Source organism: Cygnus olor, chromosome 16 (genome assembly GCF_009769625.2).
Source record: "Cygnus olor isolate bCygOlo1 chromosome 16, bCygOlo1.pri.v2, whole genome shotgun sequence".
Lineage (NCBI taxonomy): Eukaryota > Metazoa > Chordata > Aves > Anseriformes > Anatidae > Cygnus > Cygnus olor.
The window spans coordinates 763,266-784,297 of NC_049184.1; the positions used below are offsets into that span (position 1 = coordinate 763,266).

Consider the following 21,032-nt stretch of genomic DNA (forward strand, 5'->3'; position numbering starts at 1 on the left):
GGAGGTGCTCCAGGCACACAGCAGCAGTTCCCCTGCGGCCTGTGGAAAGGCCCCTGGTGGAGCAGGCTGTCCCCCTGCAGCCCATGGGTCCCACATGGAGCAGATCTCCACGCTGCAGCCCGTGGAGGAGCCCCCAGTGGAGCAGGTGGACCTGCCCTGAAGGAGGCCGTGGCCTGTGAAGAACCCCTGCCAGAGCAGACTCCAGGCCACAGATGCAGCCTGTGGAAAGGAGCCCACGCAGGAGCAGGAGGCCTAGGGGATGTTGTTGCCTGTAGGGGAACCAGATTGGAGCAGTGTGCTCCTGATGGATGGACCCTGTGGTACGGAGCCCTCTTCTTGAAGAGCTGCTGTATGTGGGAAGCCCAGGCAGGATCAGTTCAGAAGGACTGTATCCCACGGGAGGGACCCTACATAGGAGCAGGGCAAGGGAGCGACTCTGCAGGAGCAGTGGAGGCAAAGCACTATGGCCTGACCCCCAACTTCCCTGTTCTCCTGTGCTGTTCAGGGTGAGGAGGTGAAAGAGGACGGATGGGGGGAAGGTGGTTTTAGTTTGTTTTCTTTGTCTCTCATTTCTCTAGCTTGTTAATAATAGGTAATAAATTTCTCTAATCTCCCTACATTGAGTCTGTTTTGCCCATGATAATTGTTGAGTGATCTCCCTGTCCTTATCTCAACCCCTGAGTCCTTTTCGTTCTATTTTCTTCCCCTTTCCTTTTGAGGAGGGGGAGTGAGAGAGTGGTTGTGGTGGAGCTTGGCTGCCCAGCTGGGTAAAACCACCACTAGGGTCATCAACACAAGACTCTTAGCATGACAAAGATTACGGCACACAGGAAGATCTGCAACTGTGCCCCTGGCCTCTGTCACCTTGTCCGTGGAGCAAAAACAGAAATTCCTGAGCCTCTCTGCTGACCAGCGAAGGCTTGATGATGGAAACTCAAGAAAGTAGCTCTGGGAATCCTTGTGAGCTGTAGCTCCCAGATGGAGCAAGATCTGACAGTCCTTGGGAGCACCTTTCTGCAGGGTCTGTAGCATCCTCTGCCCTGCAGTCACCCCAGCCACAAAACACCCAGTGCAGCAGGGTTCACGGTGTCCACTCTGGCCTCCGTTCCAAATGCTACACAAAACCCGTAGGGGGATGCCATGGCACTGAACACCAACCAGAGGAACGCTGGCATGCCTTTTGGTGAAGACCAGGAGGGGCAGACAAATCCAACACACAGCACTGGTGGGAAGATGGTGAACTACATGATAGAGAACATTGAATTTAGTAATTTCTCTAAGTATTTCTTCCTCACAGCACTGACCCAGACATTGGAGAACCAACTGCCAGCAGCCAGACTATTTTTTCAGGAAACCCTCACGAGCCTTAACTCATTTGCATCACTACATAATCACACTGGAACTTCCCCACATCTCTAAGTAGCCTGCTGCTCCTTGTATTTACCCTACGAGAATAATTCTCACAAGCTCTTGACTAAGCAACCAGAAACTTTCAGCTATAAAATAACTTGTTCACGTATTCCATTTTCTTCAGATGCATTTACAATCAGGGTTACAGTGCCTCAAACAAATTAAATCAGATCCCATCAGAGCCCTTTGAAACCTGTCTCAGGGTTAGTTTCCCACAATGAAACAAGTACAGTACTCGTCTACCTGATGGAGTTAGATGTAGCATCACTCTGAACTGACCTACATCCCACTTGTAACAAGTACAACAAACCTAGGGCACAGGCATGACTGCCTGACAGCACTGCTCACAATAATCTAGATTTGAATGCGTGCAGAATATCAGAAGTTGGTGCACCTCTCTCTCACCACAAACATAAAAGTAAACTAAGCTAGAAGGTTTTGCTCTCTCAGCAAGATGTGAGAGCACAGAGAGTTTCAGGTCTGACCTACCATCTGTGCACAAAAGCAGTACTTGAAGAATCCTCATCATGGGCGAGGACCCACTCTGCCAACAGTTCTACAAACTAGAAAAAATAGTCCTATCCTAACAAACACTCGTGTTCTGTCACTTTAAAAAATTTTTGAGAATGCTTACCAGTTAGCTTAGTGTAGGCTTCCATGTCTTCCATTGCTGTAGAAATCCGGTACAATTTTCCTTTAGAGCCTTCTATTTCAAAAAAATGGTCTGCTTTTTGAAAGGCTTCTGTAATCCTAGTTTGAGGCAAAAGTAAGACTTCAGTATCATCTTTAAACACTTTATTGCTTAAGAGTCAAAACAAAAAAATGCTTTAGCACACTATAAATAGGAGACTAATTAAACTGCATCCCAAACGTGCAGCAGAGCCTGACCGCATTGCAATATGTCCTATTTCCATGCTGCCATTGCACATTTCAGCAGAGTCTTTCCATTTACTGAAAACAGATTCAGAACAGACCTTAACTTTATTTCAAGAAATGTGAAAGTCCACTTTGTTCTGCTTCAGACTATGAGCTTGATAATGCTCAGATGGCTGCAGAACCCTGCAAGACAGTGACGGTCAGTCAGCGGCAGTGAGGCCACCTCATAGATGACCACATCCTTTTTACAGACCTATTGCTCCAGAAGTTAATAGAGTGAACACAAAGCTTCATAAAGGTAAAACCCATGTATGTGCAGTATTTTTTCAGTTGGGAAAACCTAATGCTCTAAAGGTCAAGTTTTTCCAAAGCTCTCAGTACCACTCGCTGTCATTTCTAGGTTGTATGCTCACTTGGATAGGCTGCTATAATTACAGTAAGCCAAGAACTACATTTCTTGGCTGTTCTGTTTCACTTCTTACACATACATCCTACCAAACCTCAGGATTTTTAGCCAGAGTGTAACTGACTGCTTTACAGAACCACTGCACAATGAGCAGCAGATTGTGAAATGAAACCATTCACAAGTAATTCTTGTATTGTATAACCCTCTACATTGCTTTTTCCAAACTCAGCAGATGCTTACTCAGCAGCCAAGACCATTATTTGGGGATACCAGTATTTCTTTGCTTTTGAAGAAAAAATAAAAAGAACGTTATCAGGAAACTTCTATAGATATCAAGAGAAGTACAAATGCTGGTAGGCAACCAAACTGATCCTGAGCAATTCCCGCTGTGGCATTACACGAAGACAGGTAAGCTTGCTCCTTATTTTAGTCTGCTAGTAATCTTAACATTAACCAGTCAGTTTGAGACAAGCACTCTCTTTAACATGTAGATAAAGATTCAAATTCTGCTGTCAGCAGTTAAAACAGCAGAACTACAACTTGGTCCAGTGCTTCTTCAGGGCATTATTAATCTGCCTCTAGTCGAATTTCCTGCAGAAGGATAATGCTGTCTGGCCAACCCTACCTCCCATTCCTTTTGTTGTTGTTGTTTTTGCCTTTTTGTTGTTGTTGTTGCTTTTTTTATTATTTTTAATTATTTACAGACTTCTTGACACTCTAAGCACTGTGTAAGTATACAGTATAAGGTCTCCTCAGAGCCTTCTCTTCTCTAGGGGCTACGTAACCCCAGCTCTCTCAGCCTGTCTTCCTAGGAGATGTGCTCCAACCCTCTGATCATCCTCGTGCACCTCCTCTGGACCTACTCTAACAGATCCAGATTTTGGTCATACAGCCCAGTGACTTTCATTGTATGTCACAGCTTATGGATTAGTTGAAGATTCCAAATGGATATACAGTTTCAAAAAAAATTAAAAGATGTGCAAGAAAAAGAATGTATAATACTTGCATTATTTCAATGATGTTGCCAATCTTATGCTGGTATGCTCGTCGATGAAGGCAATTCCGTGTGTGGAACATATCATACAAATTTCCAACTTCCTGAATCAAAAAAAAAAAAATCTTTTACTTTTCACATTGTCTCAATTGCAAAACTAAAACAATTTTGGAATCAAACGAATTGATGCCTTTCATTTGCCGCAGAGCAGAATACTTATTTTTCACAATTTATAAATGTTGAAATAGACTCAAGCCATGGAAGAGTAGAGACTTGAGAGTGACCCCAGACAACCCAGACAGAGAAGAGCACTTCTAGCTGCTTCAAAAGCCCCACATTCACGTCTTGTTCAGAATAGCAGAGCATGACCATGCCCAATTGGCGATTATCTACTCACTCTCAGAAGGACTTGCCATGTGCCCTTCCAGAGGGTAGCCTCATCCCTCCCGAGACCGGTAAATTCTGCCAGCAGCTCCCAGAGCAGCAACTACTTCATCCTCTTGGGCTGCAGAGCATCCATCTGGCAGCCCCCTTCAATGCAGCACGTGGCTGCACCACCCTGCCCAAGGCTAGCTTTACTGTGCCTTAGCTGTCTGCAACCTGCTGATACACCTCGCACGTATTTTGCTACTGAGTGCTGTCTCAGCTCACGCACACTACTTACCTTGTCACGGGCACAGATATGCTTCTGGTTTTCTACTTCACAGACACGAGTGAATTTAATTAACCGCCTATAATCAAAATTATTCTGGATTCCTAGGTGATGGCAATCCCTAAAAACATTCCACAGAAAATGCTTAACAATGAGCTCATACTTGTAAATATTGCAACATTGTTTTAGTAGGAATTTAATAAAAACAGAAACTGTAAGATTTGTACCTTGCAAAATAATCCCATTTGTCAACATCAATGCCATTTTTTTTGTTAGCTACTATCTCATACAGGAAACTCTTCTCCTTTTGTCGACCACGGTAGGGCCACTAATAACACAGGAACCAAGAAGAAAAATCAGAAACAAGAAATTAAATGGTGCGAGCAATGTCAGAATCATTTTTATAAGACTGTGCCAATACATTTTTTCTTGCCTATGGTAAACATCCAACCCCAAACTAACGAAGAACAAAGACAATAAAAGAGTTTTCAAAAGCTATGCTGGGCATTAGAAATCCAGAACAAGGGTGTAAGCAGATGATTTCCCAGAATATCCGGAAGAACAAAAGTCACGTACACTAGAAGTACTTAATTTTCCATTCTACTAAAAGGAAACTGAGCTCTGAAATGCAAAAAACAACACGTAACAACAGAGGGGAATAGGTTGGAATTACTTAACCTTCAGGGGAATTAATTAAACCCACACACATCACTGTCTTGCAGTCTTCTGCAATTTCTGCAATCAGCTATACAACTTTATAGAAGTTTTTTTACTTTTAAAACAATTATTTCGATTTTTTAAAAAATAATTGTTCAAACTGCCAGCTACTTAAACTCCCAGCCCACAAATGAGGAATGATTCAGCCATGAGGCAAACGGGAAATCAACGCCAAAATAATAAAATACAAATTGCACATAAATATTTCCTTGAACATTTAATGATTCTGTAGTTAAATAAAGATTGTCATAAACTGGCCTTGAAATTTGGGGGGGGGGGGGGATTATCTAAGATATATATAAACAGATACACAGTTTTAATTTTAACTGCATTGCAGATATATTAAAATTGATGTGAATAAGAATGGAAATGTGTAAACGGTGGGAGGAGAGCACTTCAGGCATAAAAATATTCTGTACTGATCACAAAATGCTCTGTTACAGGGACAATGATCAGGAGCGCAGCTCCGAACAGTAAAATTGAGAAATGCATTGTTTTTGTCAGGACCAGATGGCCTACTGCAAGGTGACATCGTCACAACACAGGTACTCATCAACCAAGAGCCTGTACTCTGCTAAGACCACGACAACCCAAATGACCTCCAGCAGAAAACTGCAACCTAACACCAGGAGGATGTCCAGGTTGGCACATATCACATTTGACATTCCTTTTCCTGTTATTCTGCTGGAAAGTAGGCATAAAGTCCAAATAAGAAAAAATAGACAATGGGCAAGAACTTGGTCCAAGATCAATGGTAGCAGCAGGCAGCAAGTTTTGTGTTCAGATGACTGCAGATGGGTAAAATCGACTTGCATGGCTGTCCGTATTGCCTTCCTGTTAGATCTCGGACTGAGTTTTTTTATGCCAAGTTCCCTATGCTTTGTCATCGGAGCACTCCAGTACACATGGTAGCACTACACACTAATACAAGAGAAAATAACTGGTAAGTGCTAACATTTATGGGTGTTGCTTGGGACAACATGCAAATTTTTATTAGGACCAGATTGTCATGACAGTCTCCCACTGGTGGGCTCTTAATTATGGTAGCAACTGAATGGATATCCTTGAAGAGATGACAAGAGCTGTAAAATGAAGAGTGATGACCTGATTCTTTTATAGAGTTACAAAGATGATTAATGACAATCTCTTCTTCCTTGTCTCGAGGCAAGCCATTTCTTCAAGCCTTATCCCTGCCTCTGTATGTGTTACTACAATAAATCCAAACATTCTGCTACTGTCATCAAAGATAATGAGGCTCTGGCACTCAGCATATAATTGGGCTGTGCTTTGCATCACTCACTGCCTCATCTCTGCCAGTTCTCAGTTCTGTTATCCATTATTGGATTGTTAACCTAAACTGTGTTTTCTTTGTATGGCCACTTAAAAACATGACCTCATCACCAGCACCTTCAATGCATCCAGTAAATGCACTTCCTCTAATCTGAAGACTTTGAGGCAAGAACTCTACAGGAAGATGTGAGCACATAACATAGCAAAACTACCACCTAAGGAAAAAAAATAAAATAGCGCTCTTCTCTAGAATCCCTCCTGCAAGGATTCTCAGAATTTACTGAGTCTTCACAAAAATATAGAAAATAAATTGTACGAAAAGCAAAAATTATCTACTCTCTTAGTAAAATGTAAGACATTTGTTGGAATAACCACACTAGAAATACAGTGACTCACCGATTTCTCAGAAATGTTTTCATCTATAGGCCCTCCTATTTGTTCCTTGATGAAGGTCATATCTTCTTCCAGGACAAGACCATATGACTTCATGACTTCTTCTAGTCTATTGGATGTGATTAAGTGCTCAAACATTTCAACAGAAGCAGTTTCGTGCTGTGAAAAATACCTGAACGTTACGCTACAAAGTTCATGCACCTTTCCTGTGGTGACACAGCTTTCTCCCAACCCTGGAAGGGCACCTGAGCATGGGAATGTGAAAGTGCAGCACTTGGGTCATTTTCTGTTCATTTTGTATCTACACAACAGGAAAACACCCTGTCTACAGAGTCCAGAAACAAGCTCTTCCACTGAGAACACTTAATTACACATTTTTAACAAACAGCAGTGACTGTTACAATGTAAAAAACAAAAACAAACAAACCAAAACACTAACCAAGTCTGCTGTGCAGTAAATTAACAAGTTTACTCAGCTGATTTTCCTAGTATTTAATAGCTGACAAAAACCTGAAAGGACTGTGTTAACATTTTGTTAAGAGAAAACAACCCTTGAAACTGTTCAAAGTTTCAAAAAGTTTATATTCTAAACACTGTATAAAATATCCTGGCTTTGAACCAACATCTTAAACTGAAAAGGAACATCCCAGTTGTTTCACATCTGTAAAATACATGCTGGAGAAAGCTAGCACTACATGTTTTAAGGTATGACGCAGGCTTAAAATGATCAGTGAAGCACTAATGAGTTCTGCCTCTTTAGTACCTCACCACAGGGAATGACAAGACCCAGACATTTCTTTTTCCACAGTGTCACCCAGTGAGAGGTGGTGGAGGAGATGCTTGCACAAACACATCTCAAGACATTACACAGCAGCTCAAAAGAGCATTTTCACCTTCAGGGAGGAGATGCTGGTGACAAATGTCACCAGCCCCCACTTACTTATCACACCTCTATTTCACTAGTAAGGCTGTATCCATTCACAATCACACTAACAGGGCAGATATTCCCCAAACAAACAAAGGAACAAGAAAATCATTATAAGACCATGAAACAATTTTCTATTTTTCAGTTATGCCATGAAAACGATGCAAAAAGATAATGGTCACTATATGCTCACAAACATTGGCAGTCTTTAAAGATGAATTATCTTCCCTTTAAGAATGTGAGTTCTCTCTTTTTACTTTAGTATTGAAATGCCTACCTTCCACTTCGAACCTTCACGAGCGAGTGGAATAAATCTTCCATCAAACATGTGTGAAAATGGTCCGTGACCTTAGATATAAAGATTACACAGGTTTAATCTGAGACATGGTTGTCAATAAAAGTATCTTGAGCAAGCTGAGGATCTGCATTCTCTTGTATTTGATTTGATCTTGACATCATCTATGAAGAAGATTCAACTACAGCAAGTACACCTCACTAACACATCACCTTAAGTACTACTGCACTTAACATAGATGGTTCCATTACTGAGACCACAGGAAAGTACTGCAGTAACACTGAGTACGTTAATTGCTCTGTACCAGCTCTGAAGAAAATAAACAGCGTTATAAATGAATAACAAATTTTGAAAGGGCCACTAATTTTCTCTCTGAGATGTTACTGGAGGTTTTGAGAGACTTGAGGACATCATGGAAGGAAGCACTTGACCACTGAGGAAGAACTGTAAAACACCGTACGAAAACAACACAAAAAACTGGCTAAGAGTGGCTACATATTCACCAGGTGGATTTGCCTCTACAGAGGTACTCTGAACCAAACAGGAACAGATTAATCCTGTCTTGGAAGATGGTCATGAACTGAGGAGCCTGAAACAGCTCTCACGTTCGGTTCTCACAGCCAACTCTTCCTTCAGGTTAGCTTTCAAAGAGAAACAAGCCAGCTCAACTGTTGCTCGCTCACCCAAATCATGACAAAGACCCGCAATTTCTACACAGAGGATGTCTCGTTGGGTTATATCCAATTCTGGTTGTCTCTCCTTCAGTGCACGAACCAGGCATCCTGCTAGGTACCCCACCCTGTCGCAGGACAAAAATAAATAAATAAATAAAAGGAAGTGAATACAATAGCATTTTAGCTTGAACAGGAAAAGAACAGTTCACCTATTCTATTTCGCTACTTTAAGACACAGACTTGTCTAAAACATAGCACACAACACGTAATGAAAACCTGACCTGCAAGATGATCAGAGAATCAGTTTTTTTTCCTGTAGTAGAGCTTTAGCCAACAGTAACGCATCTGAATGCAAAAAAAGCAAGAGATAACATGCCCAAAACATGGAAGAAACAGTATCTTAACATGGTACCCTGACATGTCTAAGCAGATCCTGCATCTTCTTTCCCATAAACACGAGTTAAAATCAGCCTTCAGTTTAAACTGGAAGCGAAACATTCTCAGCATTCTCCCCTTAATTAAAGCAAAGCTTCAGGTATTTCCAACCTTGCAGACATTTGCTTTCTTATAGTCATTATGGCTGCAAAACCCTATGGGAAAACAGACTCCCCTAGCAGATTGACCTAGTCTACACAGAACCACAGAATTGTAGGGGTTGGAAGGGACCTAGGGAGATCATCAGGTCCAACCCCAGCCTGCCAAAGCAGGTTCCCTAGAGCAGGCTGCCCAGGTAGGTGTCCAGACAGGCCTTGAATATCCCCAGAAAAGGAGACCCCACAACCTCCCTGGGCAGCCTGTCCCAGTGCTCCGTCACCCTCACTGTGAAGTTTTTTCGCATGTTGGTGCGGAACTTCCTGTGATCCATTTTGTGGCCATTGCCCCTTGTCCTGTCCTCACAGACCACTGAAAAGAGGTTGACCATATCCCTCTGTCTCCCACAGTTCAGGTATTTATAAACATCGATAAGATCCCCCCTCAGTCTTCTCTTCTCCAGGCTGAACAGACCCAGGTCTTTCCTCATCGGGAAGATGCTCCAGGCCCTGTATCACCTTTGTGGCCCTCCGCTGGACTCTTTCCAGGAGATCCCTGTCTTCTTTGTACTGGGGAGCCCAGAACTGGACACAGTACTCCAGGTGAGGCCTGAGCAGGGCAGAGTAGAGGGGGAGGATCACCTGCCTTGACCTGCTGGCCACGCTCCTTTTAATGCACGCCAGGATCCCATTGGCCTTCTTGACCACCAGGGCACACTGCTGGCTCACGGCCAACCTGTCGTCCACCAGGACCCCCAGGTCCTTCTCCGCAGAGCTCCTCTCCAGCAGGTCATCTCCCAGCCTGTACTGATACGTCCGGTTGTTCCTTCCCAGGTGCAGGACTCTACACTTGCTCTTGTTAAGCTTCATTTGGTTTCTTCCTACCCATCTTTCTAGCTTGTCCAGGTCTCGTTGAATGGCAGCACAGCCTTTTGGTGTGTCAGCCACTCCTCCCAGCTTTGTGTCATCGGCGTACTTGCTGAGGGCGGACACTATTCTCTCATCAAGGTTGTCGATGAAGATGTTGAACGAGACCAGACCCAGCACCGACCCCTGAGGAACACCGCTAGTCACAGGTCTCCAGCCAGACTCTGTGCCACCGATCACCACCCTCTGAGCTCAGCCAGTCAGCCAGTTCTCAACCCACTCCTTACTGTCCACTCCTCTGTCCCACACTTTCTCAGCTTTGCTAGCAGGATGTCATGGGAGACAGTATCAAAAGCCTTGCTGAAGTCAAGGTAGATGACATCCACTGCTCTCCCCCCATCTACCCAGCTGGTGATGCCATCATAGAAGGCAACGAGGTTGGTCGAGCAGGATTTCCCCTTGGTGAATCCATGCTGACTACTCCTCATAACCTTCTTCTCCTCCAATTGCTTGAAGATGGCCTCCAGAACAAGCTGTTCCCTTTCCAGGGACAGAGGTGAGACTGACTGGCCTGCAGTTTCCCAGATCCTCGTTCTTGCCCTTTTTGGAGACCAGAGTGACATTGGCTATCCTCCAGTCTTCAGGCACCTCTCCTGTTCTCCAGGACATTTTAAAGATGATAGAGAGCAGTTCGGCAATCACCTCTGACAGCTCCCTCAGCACACAAGTAAGTAGTCTTACTCCTTTATTTGACAGGAGGCTATATCAGATGCCTCAGTAGGTGCAGTAGTAGTATTTCATAATGTATGTATATATATAGTATGGTAATATTTCATAACAGACAGCCATGGAATAACTTCACTCTGTGAGCTCATTACATTATTGCCAGTGTGTTTCCTGAAGCACCTCAGCTTATGCCTCATCCTTTTACTTTATGTCAGTGCAAAAGCAACGGTCCATAACAGTCACAAAGGCATTTTGTTCTCCTTTTTTCCTATTTTAACAATAGTTTATGACAAAATATCTTCCCCTGTCCCCTCCACAGATGGACTCCCTGATGAAAAAAGGCAATAGGTGTAATTGCTAATAGTTTCTGAGATATGGTTTCCAAAGTATAGAGTCGACGACAGTGCTGAGTACAAATACCAGGTTAGAGTCATGACCAGAAATCTCATCATTTCATAAGCCATCGTTACACCACACAGTACCATAACAATCTTAAACCAGGGCCCAGAAAGGATAAACAGCATGACAGGGAGCACATACAGAAAGTAACGTGCTATAAAACTCAATTTGGGAAACAGGCACAGCAGACTTGAGATTAAGGCAATCAACATTGTGAGTAGCAACTATTAAGCAGGTCGATTACTTATACCAATTTTAGTTTAACACACTCTGGTCAAATCTGTCGATACCTCAACCCTTCGAGCCCCACGTTGGGCGCCAAATGGACTGTTGTGGTTTAGCCCGGCTGGCAGCTAAACACCACACAGCCGTTTGCTCACCCTCCCCCCTCCCTCTCTGGGATGGGGGAGAGAAACGGGAAAGTGAAGCCTGTGAGTTGAGATAAAGACAGTTTATTAAGACAGGAAAAAAAAAATAATAGTATTAATAATAATAATGTGTACGAAATAAGTGATGCACAATGCAATTGCTCACCACCCGTTGACCGATGCCCAGCCTATCCCCGAGCAGCCACACCCCCCCCCCGCCCCCAGCTAGCCACCCCTATATATTGTTCAGCATGACGTCAGATGGTATGGAACACCCCTTTGGCCAGTTTGGGTCAGCTGTCCTGGGTCTGTCCCCTCCCAGCTCCTGCTGCATCCCTAGCCTGCTCGCTAGCAGGACAGAGCGAGAAGCTGAAAAGTCCTTGGCTTGGTGTAAGTGCTGCTCTACAACAATTAAAACATCAGCATGTTATCAGCGCTCTTCTCATTCTAATCCAAAACATAGCACCCTACCAGCTACTGGGAGGAAAATTAACTCTGTCCTAACTGAAATCAGGACATTATTTCACTCCCTATTATTCATTTAATTTCAGTGAATAGGCCCTCTGTTCTCACGATATGAAAACAGCAGGAATGAATGTAAGACAAGCAGTCCTGTAAAGTGTTCATGAGCTCTACCCCAGCTTCCTTTTCTACTCGCCTCAACAGTTCCAAGAGTTCCACTTGCTGAACATCTTAAAGCAAGACAAAGTTTTATGACAGGAGGTAACATCTGAGTTGTATTAGCTCAATGTCTGTAAGTCCATGGGGCCTCAGAGATTCACTACAGAGTACTGAGGGAGTTATTAGATATATGAGGATATTAGAGTTGGACCCCTCTCAGCAATTTACCAAAGGTCGTGGGAGTCTGGGGGGGTCCCTGCTGACTGGAAGCTGGCCGACATTATACCCAACGACAAGAAGGGCAGGAGGGAACACCCAGAAAGCAATAGATCTGTCAGTCTAACCTCAGTCCCTGGGAAAGTTGTGGAGAAGATTGTCCTGGGGGATACTGAAAAGCACTTAGAGAACAAAGCTGTTCTTTAAACAATAGCTGTGACAACTGGTTTCACACTATGCTGGGTGATGAACTGTCTTGATGGTAGAGCTCAAAGGGTCCTAGTGAACAGGGCTGCATCTGGCTGGTGGCCGATCACCAGCGGCGTTCCCCGGGGCTCATTTCTAGGGCCAGGCCTGTTCAACATCTTTATCAGCGATCTGCCGGCAGGAGTGGGACGGTCCTCAGCAAGTCTGCCGATGGCACTGAACTGGGAGGTGCTGCTGACTCCCTGCAGAGGCCTCGCAGGGGGATCTGGAGAGATGGGAGCATTGGGCAGTCAACAAAGGGAAAGGCCGGGTGCTGCCCCTGGGACGGAGCAGTGCCGGACACGGGCACAGCCTGGGAGACGCGTGGCTGGAGAGCAGCTCAGCTGGATGGGGCCTGGGGGTGCTGGGGACAGCAGCTCAGCACGAGCCAGCAGCGAGCCCTGGCAGCCAAGGGGGAGAAAAAAAACGCATTTTGGGGTGCATTAAACACAGCCCAGCCAGCCGGTCAAATGAGGCGATTGTCCCTCTGTTTTCTGCTGGTGGGGCCTCGCCTGGAATACTGCGTGCAGCTCTGGGCCCCACAGTATGAAAAAGATGTTAAGGTCCTTGAAAGAGGAGGGCAACAAAGCTGGAAAAGGGGCTGGAAGGCCTGTCCTGTGAGGAGAGGCTGAGGGCACCTGGGTGGTCCAGTGTGGAGGAAAGGAGGCCAAGAGGCGACCTCGCTGCTCTCTGCGGCTTCCCGAGGAGGTGCCAGTCTCTGCCCCCTGGGGACCGATGGCAGGATGTGCGAGAAGGGCACAAAGCTGTGCCAGGGGAGGGTCAGACCGGGCATCGGGAAAATATTCTGGACTGTGAGGGTGGCCAAAGGTTGGAAGAGGCTTTCTAGCAAGGTGGTTGATGCCCCACGCCTGTCAGTGTTCAAGAGGCATTTGGGCAATGCAGTTGTTACTGTGCTTTAACTTTTGGGTAGCCATGAAGAGGTCAGAGAGTTGGACTAGATGATCTTTGAAGGCCCCTTCCAACCAAGCTGTTGTATTCTATCTTTTATTAGACAAAATTTTGCTGTTTTTTTATTTTTGTTCTTACTGTGCCAGTAAGTACACAAAGCCCCCTCTCTTCTATTTTAACCCTATAGAAGTCTTCAAAACCATATACAAGTTGAGAATAACTGTCCTAAGTTTATCTATATGAATTAATTGAACCGTTTGAAAGAAAAGGTTGTTGCTACAACTGGAGTTTTCAGGTTTCTGGTTTGTATGCTTTGTTAATACTCCTTGTGTTTTTTCTCTTCAGACTCATCAGATACAGTCAATTCAATTCTGCCTTACTGATGTGATCCTTTTGCAATAGTCATTTACATCTTGTTAGCATCATGGGGGGCAGTGGCCAGACTTCAGTACTACAAAAGCAAGTTTAGGCTGGCCAGATCACCTAAATAAAAACATCGATTAAGTTTAATTTCTTTGCACCTTGGGATATACCTTCAAAACAAGCCTAAACTTTTCATTAATTGGCATTTTTGTGGAGTGCGAATGATTTAGCAACACCCTGGAAATCCTCACATCCATGACCTGTTTCTCTTTAACTTATATTACTGCTAACAGCCTGACAATTTGGCATCGATTGCATGAAGCACACTTAACTACAAATGCAAACATTACAACTAAAGCCCATTTTATCTGTTCTGGGAAATCTAGGAGGATTGCATCTGTCTGACAGGTCATTTATAGCAGCCTCAGTACTCTTCCCAGGCTTATGCTTTTAAACTCAATTTTCAGCTGGGGAGAACACACAGCACTCAGTCTCTAATTAGCATTACCAGAAGGAAAAGAAAGGCGGAAAGCATTGATCCATATTGGGAGTTTCTTTATCTCTCTTTAGTAAATGAGGTCCAAGAGAACAGCCTATAATCACGAAGGATAGACAGATTCATGTGACAGAAAATGCCACCGCAACAGTCTTCATAAACCCTCAAAGGTAAATAATGTACCTTGGCTGGCACTCCACAACAGTGGAACCACTCTCAGGGAAATACAAATACAAGAGACATGCATACAAGACTATGTTACCTTACCCTAAAGAGTGTTCAAAGCGGTTGTGAGAGGCTCCTGGAAAAACAAAGTAAGTGCCACCCAGCTGCTTAATGTATCGCAGGCGCTGAAACTGAGGTGTGTCAATGATGCGAACAAGAAGAGGGTGCATTTCAATATGCCCATGAACTGGATCATTAAAAACCTACAAAAGCCGAACAACAATGCAATCAACATTTAAAATATGACATTGAAAACAAACAGGCACAAAGGTAAAGGGTATCTAGTAGGGTCAGGTATTTGGTGGGAGAGGTGGTATTGGTGATTACTTGATTTCACCTTTAAAAGGGGCATATCCTGTCTATCCTGTATAAAGATTTATCCCGGAGAGCTACTTAGGCATGACATCAGGAAAGACAAAGCTGTGCATTTCAGGTGGCGAGGGAATTCCAGACAAAAATCTCTAAAAGCGTTACTTGCATTTGTTTAATTCCAATATTTAACACTTGAGAAAACCACTGTCTAGCTACATCTGCTATTCCACTTAAAGGAAGGTACTGCAATACATGTCTGGAATCATAGAATGGTTTGGGTTGGAAGGGACCTTAAAGATCACCCAGTTCTAAGCCCCTGCCATGGGCAGGGACACCTCCCACCAGACCAGGCTACCCAAAGCCCCATCCAGTATAGTCTTGAACACTGCCAGGGATGGGGCATCCACAGCTTCTCTGGGCAACCTGTGCCAGTGCCTCACCACCTTCTGAGTGAAGAATTTCTTCCTTACATCTATTCTAAACCTGCACACTTTTAGTTTAAAGCCATTACCCCTGGTCCTACCACTACATTCCCTGACAAAGAATCCCTCACCAGCTTTCCTGTAGCCCCTTTAGGTACTGCAGGGCTGCTATAAGGTCTCCCCGGACCTCTCTCTTCTCCAGGCAGAAGAGCCCCAGCTCTCTCAGCCTTCATAGAAGAGGTGCTCCAACCCTCTGATCATTCTCATGGCCCTCCGTTGGATTCACTTCAACAGGTCCATGTCCTTCTTGTGCTGGGGACCCCAGAGCTGAACACAGGGCTCCAGGTGGGGTCTCAAGAGAGCAGAGCAGAGGGGGAGAATCCCCTCCCTACGCCCTGCTGGCCACACTGCTTTTGATGCAGCCCAGCATACAGATGGCTTTCTGGGCTGCAAACTCACATTTGCCGGCTCGTGTTGAGCTTCTCATCAACCAACACTCTCAAGTCCTTCTCCTCAGGGCTGCTCTCAATACCCAGTAAGAAGTGTCTGGCTTGACACTTTTTTTTTTTTTTTTAAAACCAAGTGAGATTTTGCAGGGTGGAAATTATGATTCTAGTCTTTCTCATAAAAGAAAACACAAAACCCAAGACAAAATCTGAAGTACTCCCTGATTACCTCTAGGTTTGCATTATCTGAACAATGACTCAATGACTTCTACAGTAACATAAACACACAGAATTAATCCTTGCATCAGAAGAGAACATAAAGCCATTTCATGATACACTTATCTCAGTAAAATACTGAGGCAAATAAGTTTTTTTCTGTGTTCTCTCTACTCCAAACTGGCAGTGCTGCAGTCAGATGCACAGACAACAGAGGGATGTGTGCTGATGGGCTGTCCTGGCCTGGGTTAAACTAACACACACCACTGTGAGAAACTGTCGGACACCACAAGCAGTGGAAGCAAAAAGAAGTCTGTTAACACAGACCTGAGGCTAAACTAACAAAAACCAAGAAGGGGACGCTCCACAAGACAGAAGACATGAAAGGAGAGCTGCTCACATTTCAAACAGCAGCTCATTTGCTCATCCAGTCTCCCACAACCACCAGGTGCCCACATCAAGCTCTTAGCTGCTGATTATAATTTTTCTGGTTAACATGGTTTTTGAAAGAACATTGACTATCGAGAAGAAGGGCTTGGAGCGTGCTGCCCTGCAAAGGAAAAGCACCACTGCAGTGCTGGCTGGCAGGGCAACAGGAGGGGAAGCAGAAAGACACAGACAGATCGCTTCAAGTGCCAGCAAGGCGCTGGAAGCAGAGTCCCCCAGGCAGCACCACCGTTACCTTCATTACGTCCACTGTCTGTCTCAGTTTGTTCAGGCAGGCGAGCACCTTCAATCTCTCAGCTGGGAGGCTAGAAATAGAAGAATAACAGATTATTTGAGAGCAAAGTTTGCTAGGTATTTTCCTTGACAGTATATACGGAATTACTTGTGTGAGTTCATATTACTCTGATGTGCATTAACTCTTTTATGGAAATACATGTTTTTGTGGCTTTTTCATAAAAATACTGAAAGCATTTATCCTTCTGAAGTCAAATAGACAAGGAAGAGAATAAATACCACAGAAGTTGTCTGTAAAGCAGTATAAGTGTACTGAACCACTGAAGCATAGAAGATGCAATTTTGCTAAGAACCAATTCTTATAGTTCATAAAGATATTTTGCTGTCATTTTTAATAAACCATTAAAGGTCTCCTTCATGATATATGCATAAACCTTCAATAGAGCACTCTGCTGTAGTCACAGAAGACTTAGAACACAGGCAAGACAAGTCCTGAGGAAGAGATAATACATTTCATTACACCCACTTCTGTTAACTCTGTCTGCAAGTTTCGTCCTTGAGCAAACTGGTTTCAGCCTCAGTACAAGAGCAAACACTTTACCACTAGAAAACACAGTTTGTTACCTTTTGCACTCTTCAGCAATTAACCACTCTGAGTCCAGCTTTACATCAGTCTTTGAATTTAAAGTTTAACAGAAATTAATAACAAAAAATGTCAACTATTAACAAAAACAAATACAGCCAGATGCACTGAATATTTTCATCTCAATCATTTAATAATTCACAGTCCATAAAAATATTAAATGCATATGATGCCTGAGCTCCTGGTGAGTTTTTTTTGTTTGTTTTAACCAGTTTATATCCCTGTCCCCAGCAGAGGAGTTCTTGGCTGCAGCCTGTGCTGCTGTCACTTGCAAGCCTTCAGCTGCTTCTGCTCGCGAGCAAGATAAAAAGCACTGGCAGTGACACTCAGACCAGCATGTTACTTCACACCTCGAGCAGCTCAACCTGTAGGAATGGTCACAAACTCTCAGATAATTACAGGGGAGTTCCTGAATGAGGCCATTATTTACAGGGCAAAAGTAAACAGCTAAAACTGAAGACAAGAGGAGGACCACCTGCATATGCCTGTCCTTCCCTGCTATGATAAGATGAAGAACTTGGGCATGGTGGAAGAGCAGAGGAACTCTTCTGCAGCCACCAAAACTGAAGCTTGCACATATCTATCTACATGCTCCCAGGAAACGCAATTGCAACAGCTCTTTGAGGTCTGTCCAGAAAACGGGACCAAGGACATTCAACTGCTGTCTGTAAGAAACACATAACCTTTGCAACTACGTGTCTGGCTAACTTGGACAGGATAAATGCTTTGGATGGTAACCAAGCACCACCCTCAAAAACAGTTCAGGACAGTTCAGATTTTAAACACCAAACCTGATGTAAAAAGATGACCCCCCACTTTAGTAAATACAGCTGAGGGGTCTTTGGGGGATATCACTTAAAAGCATGCTAGTAACGCTGATCAAATGTCACAATCATGTTTTTGAAAGAGCCATAATGCAGCAGGAGGTACACTGACACCATCAGACAGCCATGCCATCAGATAACAACTGCTCAACAGGACATTTTGGGTGACACAGAGTACCTGAACTTAGTCACATTTACGGGAAGGTGAGGCAATGCAAAGCAGTACTGAGCATTAAGCAAGGGACAGCACTTTTCCTCCCAGTGCTGAGTACGTGGCACAGTCTGTTGGTTGGAAGCACCTGACTGTTCTTTTAAATGCCACAGAAATTCAGAAGCAAGGAGAATATTCACTGGAAAATTATCAGGTACGTACAGGGGATGGCACATGGGCATCTACCCACTACTACTTGAGAAGTGACTGCAGCTACAGAAAGAGCAAAGGACACATCCGTGCTATTTACACTGTAGTTTGTTACACAACTACCTGTGCAAATGTTGTCCACAAAGAACATAGCCAGATGTGCTTTTTTTTTTTTTCCCCCTCCAGAAACTCACCTCTAGCAGGGCTGTATTACACATTGCTAACACAGCTCTCTACACTGTAGGACACATCTGATGGAGGTGCCCCCGGCCAGACTGGTGCTGCAGATGGATGCTACAGAGGCAGGAAAGTCCATGCCTGACCTACCTACCAGTCGCTGGCTCCTGCCTCCAGGAATGCTGACCCCACTTTGGGGCTTGGTCTCCCGAAGACAAAGCATATTGCCAGTACGGTCACGGTGAGCATAAAATCACAAAGAGCTCTTTAGTGATCTTCAGAGAAAGAACAACAGCAAGGAGTTGTTTACGTTGTGCCTACACGATAGGACTGTCTCAACCAGAAGATTACAAACAAATCATATTTTAATACAGTTTTCTCAGGGTGTGGCTGATGTAGTTCTTCAAACTGCCCTTAAAGCAGCTGTCTTTGAAAGGGTGAAGACTGCCATTTCCCCATTCATTCCCCTCCACCCTTTCCTGCTTCACCCATGCCCTCCCTTGCACCACAAACAAGGAAGAAAAAAAACCCACAGCCCCTCTACTGCACCCATTAGGAACTGAACTATTCCAGAGATGTCAACCAGACAGCCTCACTCACCACCTATGTTTAATGTGCACCATACCTCATTCTGCACAGAACATCCACTTCTAGGAGCAGGAGAATGCGTAGACAACCCCTAGCTCAGCCTCCAGTCCCCTGCTGTCCCAACTTCTCCTCTCTGTATGTCTGAGAATGACAGGGAACTATACTATAAGTGTGCAGTCATTACTGGTCTGACACAGAGAAATTATTAAAGTTATTGGAGGACATGGCATGCAATGGAAAAAAGCACAGGAAAGATCATTCTTCATTGCAAAGCCAAGCAGAAGTTATAAAAAAAAAAAAACAAACAGCTCTAGCAATATCTCATCCAACTGACAATATTTTCAGCTCAACAGAATCAAGATGTCAGGCTGCACGGAAGTAAACACAGTACAAAACTTGCCAACACATCATTCCATACACCCCATCCAATTTCTGCACCGACTGGGAGCTATTCATGGCCGTTTGGCTCCACACCGTCGTGCCTGGGTACACACTGCACCAACAGGACTCGACCTACACGCTTCCGAGAAGCCTTGGAGGAGCCTCTGTCTGTCCTGTACATACAGGCACCCAGTATGGGCACTTGATGCTCAAACAGGCACCGAGGTACTAAAAGCAACCAGCCCCCCGGTGGTGTATAAACAGAAACCACTCTCTGCTTGTTCTTTCAGCTACACAAATGCCTTTGGCAACAGAAACTAAGCCTTTAGCCGCCTTCCTTGTGATTCCACACCATTCCTACCTGCAGGCTTAAAGTTAAAACCATTCTCGCAAAACCCAAAACCATCTTAATACTGACTCCTGCCAACATCTTACCTCCGCCAAAGCACGACCCTTCTGCCTTGTCACCTTGAGCCACACGGGCTCTCCTTTCCCTGCCAGCGGACACACCCAGACACTCCCTCTCTGAGCGCACCCTTCTCAAGCTGACAGCACTCTTCTCCAGCCAAATCTCTGGACATCGTAGAGATGGGGCCCTTCATCCTCAGCACACTGTTAGCTCTGGCAGCCTTGCCTCCAAGCAGCCAACCCACACGCCAACACGCCCAAAGTCCTCCACACGCAAGCACAGCTCTGCACTTGTGCACGCCTGCCAAATAACCACACAGGGAACTGCCTTGGTACCGCTAACCACAACAATAGAAAATAACGTGAGAGGAGCAGAGGATTCGGAGATATGCGGAGGAGGAAGACCCCAGGACGCAGCTAGGCCCCTCAGACACGTCAGACCTTTATTTTCCCTTCTGTTTCCGGAGAGCAAGAAAGCACATTTACCACCTGACCAAGGACCAGGGCTGCAGGAGCTGCCGCTCCCCTCACTGCTGAGGGCAGTGTCGGCGCCCCGCTGCCCCGGGCTCCACACCGGAGGCAAGGCTCCCCCGCTGGCCGCTGCCCCGCGGGGGCACACCGCTGCCTCCTTCTTCTTAACAACCCACCCTAGGGTAGCGAGCGCAGCAAAGATTAAAGCCCGAGCAACCGTCGCGAGGTCAGAATGTGAGCGCCCAGGCTCTGCCCGCGGGGACGGGGGACGCCCCGGCAGCCGGGTGCCCCCTCGGAGCCCTGCGCCAGCGCCGCTCCCGGGCTCAGCGCGGCGATCGCTCGCTGCCGAGAGGAAAACCCTCAGGAAAAGCCGGGCGCTCGCGGCGCGCGTCCCGCTCAGGCTTCAAGGGCCGCTTCGGGAACCCCCACGGATCTTCGCCGGGGGCGTCGGGCTTCTCGCGGCCGCGGCCCCCCGCCCGCCCGCCCGCCCCGCGCCCCTCTCAC

General features: G+C 45.2%; 1 protein-coding gene across 2 annotated transcripts in view; it reads right to left on the bottom strand.

The window, feature by feature from the left end:
• Nucleotides 1-21,032, bottom strand: part of SAMHD1 (SAM and HD domain containing deoxynucleoside triphosphate triphosphohydrolase 1) — a 31,078-nt gene that overhangs the window by 9,661 nt on the left and 385 nt on the right. The window contains exons 2-11 of one of the 2 annotated variants that reach the window (XM_040575581.1): nucleotides 19,306-19,409; nucleotides 16,677-16,746; nucleotides 14,641-14,801; nucleotides 8,642-8,757; nucleotides 7,941-8,011; nucleotides 6,742-6,897; nucleotides 4,566-4,666; nucleotides 4,351-4,459; nucleotides 3,699-3,790; nucleotides 2,045-2,160 (exon numbers count right to left, since the gene is read on the bottom strand). In XM_040575581.1, coding sequence (XP_040431515.1) covers nucleotides 2,045-2,160; nucleotides 3,699-3,790; nucleotides 4,351-4,459; nucleotides 4,566-4,666; nucleotides 6,742-6,897; nucleotides 7,941-8,011; nucleotides 8,642-8,757; nucleotides 14,641-14,801; nucleotides 16,677-16,746; nucleotides 19,306-19,310 — 997 coding nt within the window. In that variant the 5' untranslated portion in view covers nucleotides 19,311-19,409. The remainder of the gene's footprint in view (nucleotides 1-2,044; nucleotides 2,161-3,698; nucleotides 3,791-4,350; nucleotides 4,460-4,565; nucleotides 4,667-6,741; nucleotides 6,898-7,940; nucleotides 8,012-8,641; nucleotides 8,758-14,640; nucleotides 14,802-16,676; nucleotides 16,747-19,305; nucleotides 19,410-21,032) is intronic. The other variant, XM_040575580.1, reaches the window with a different exon arrangement.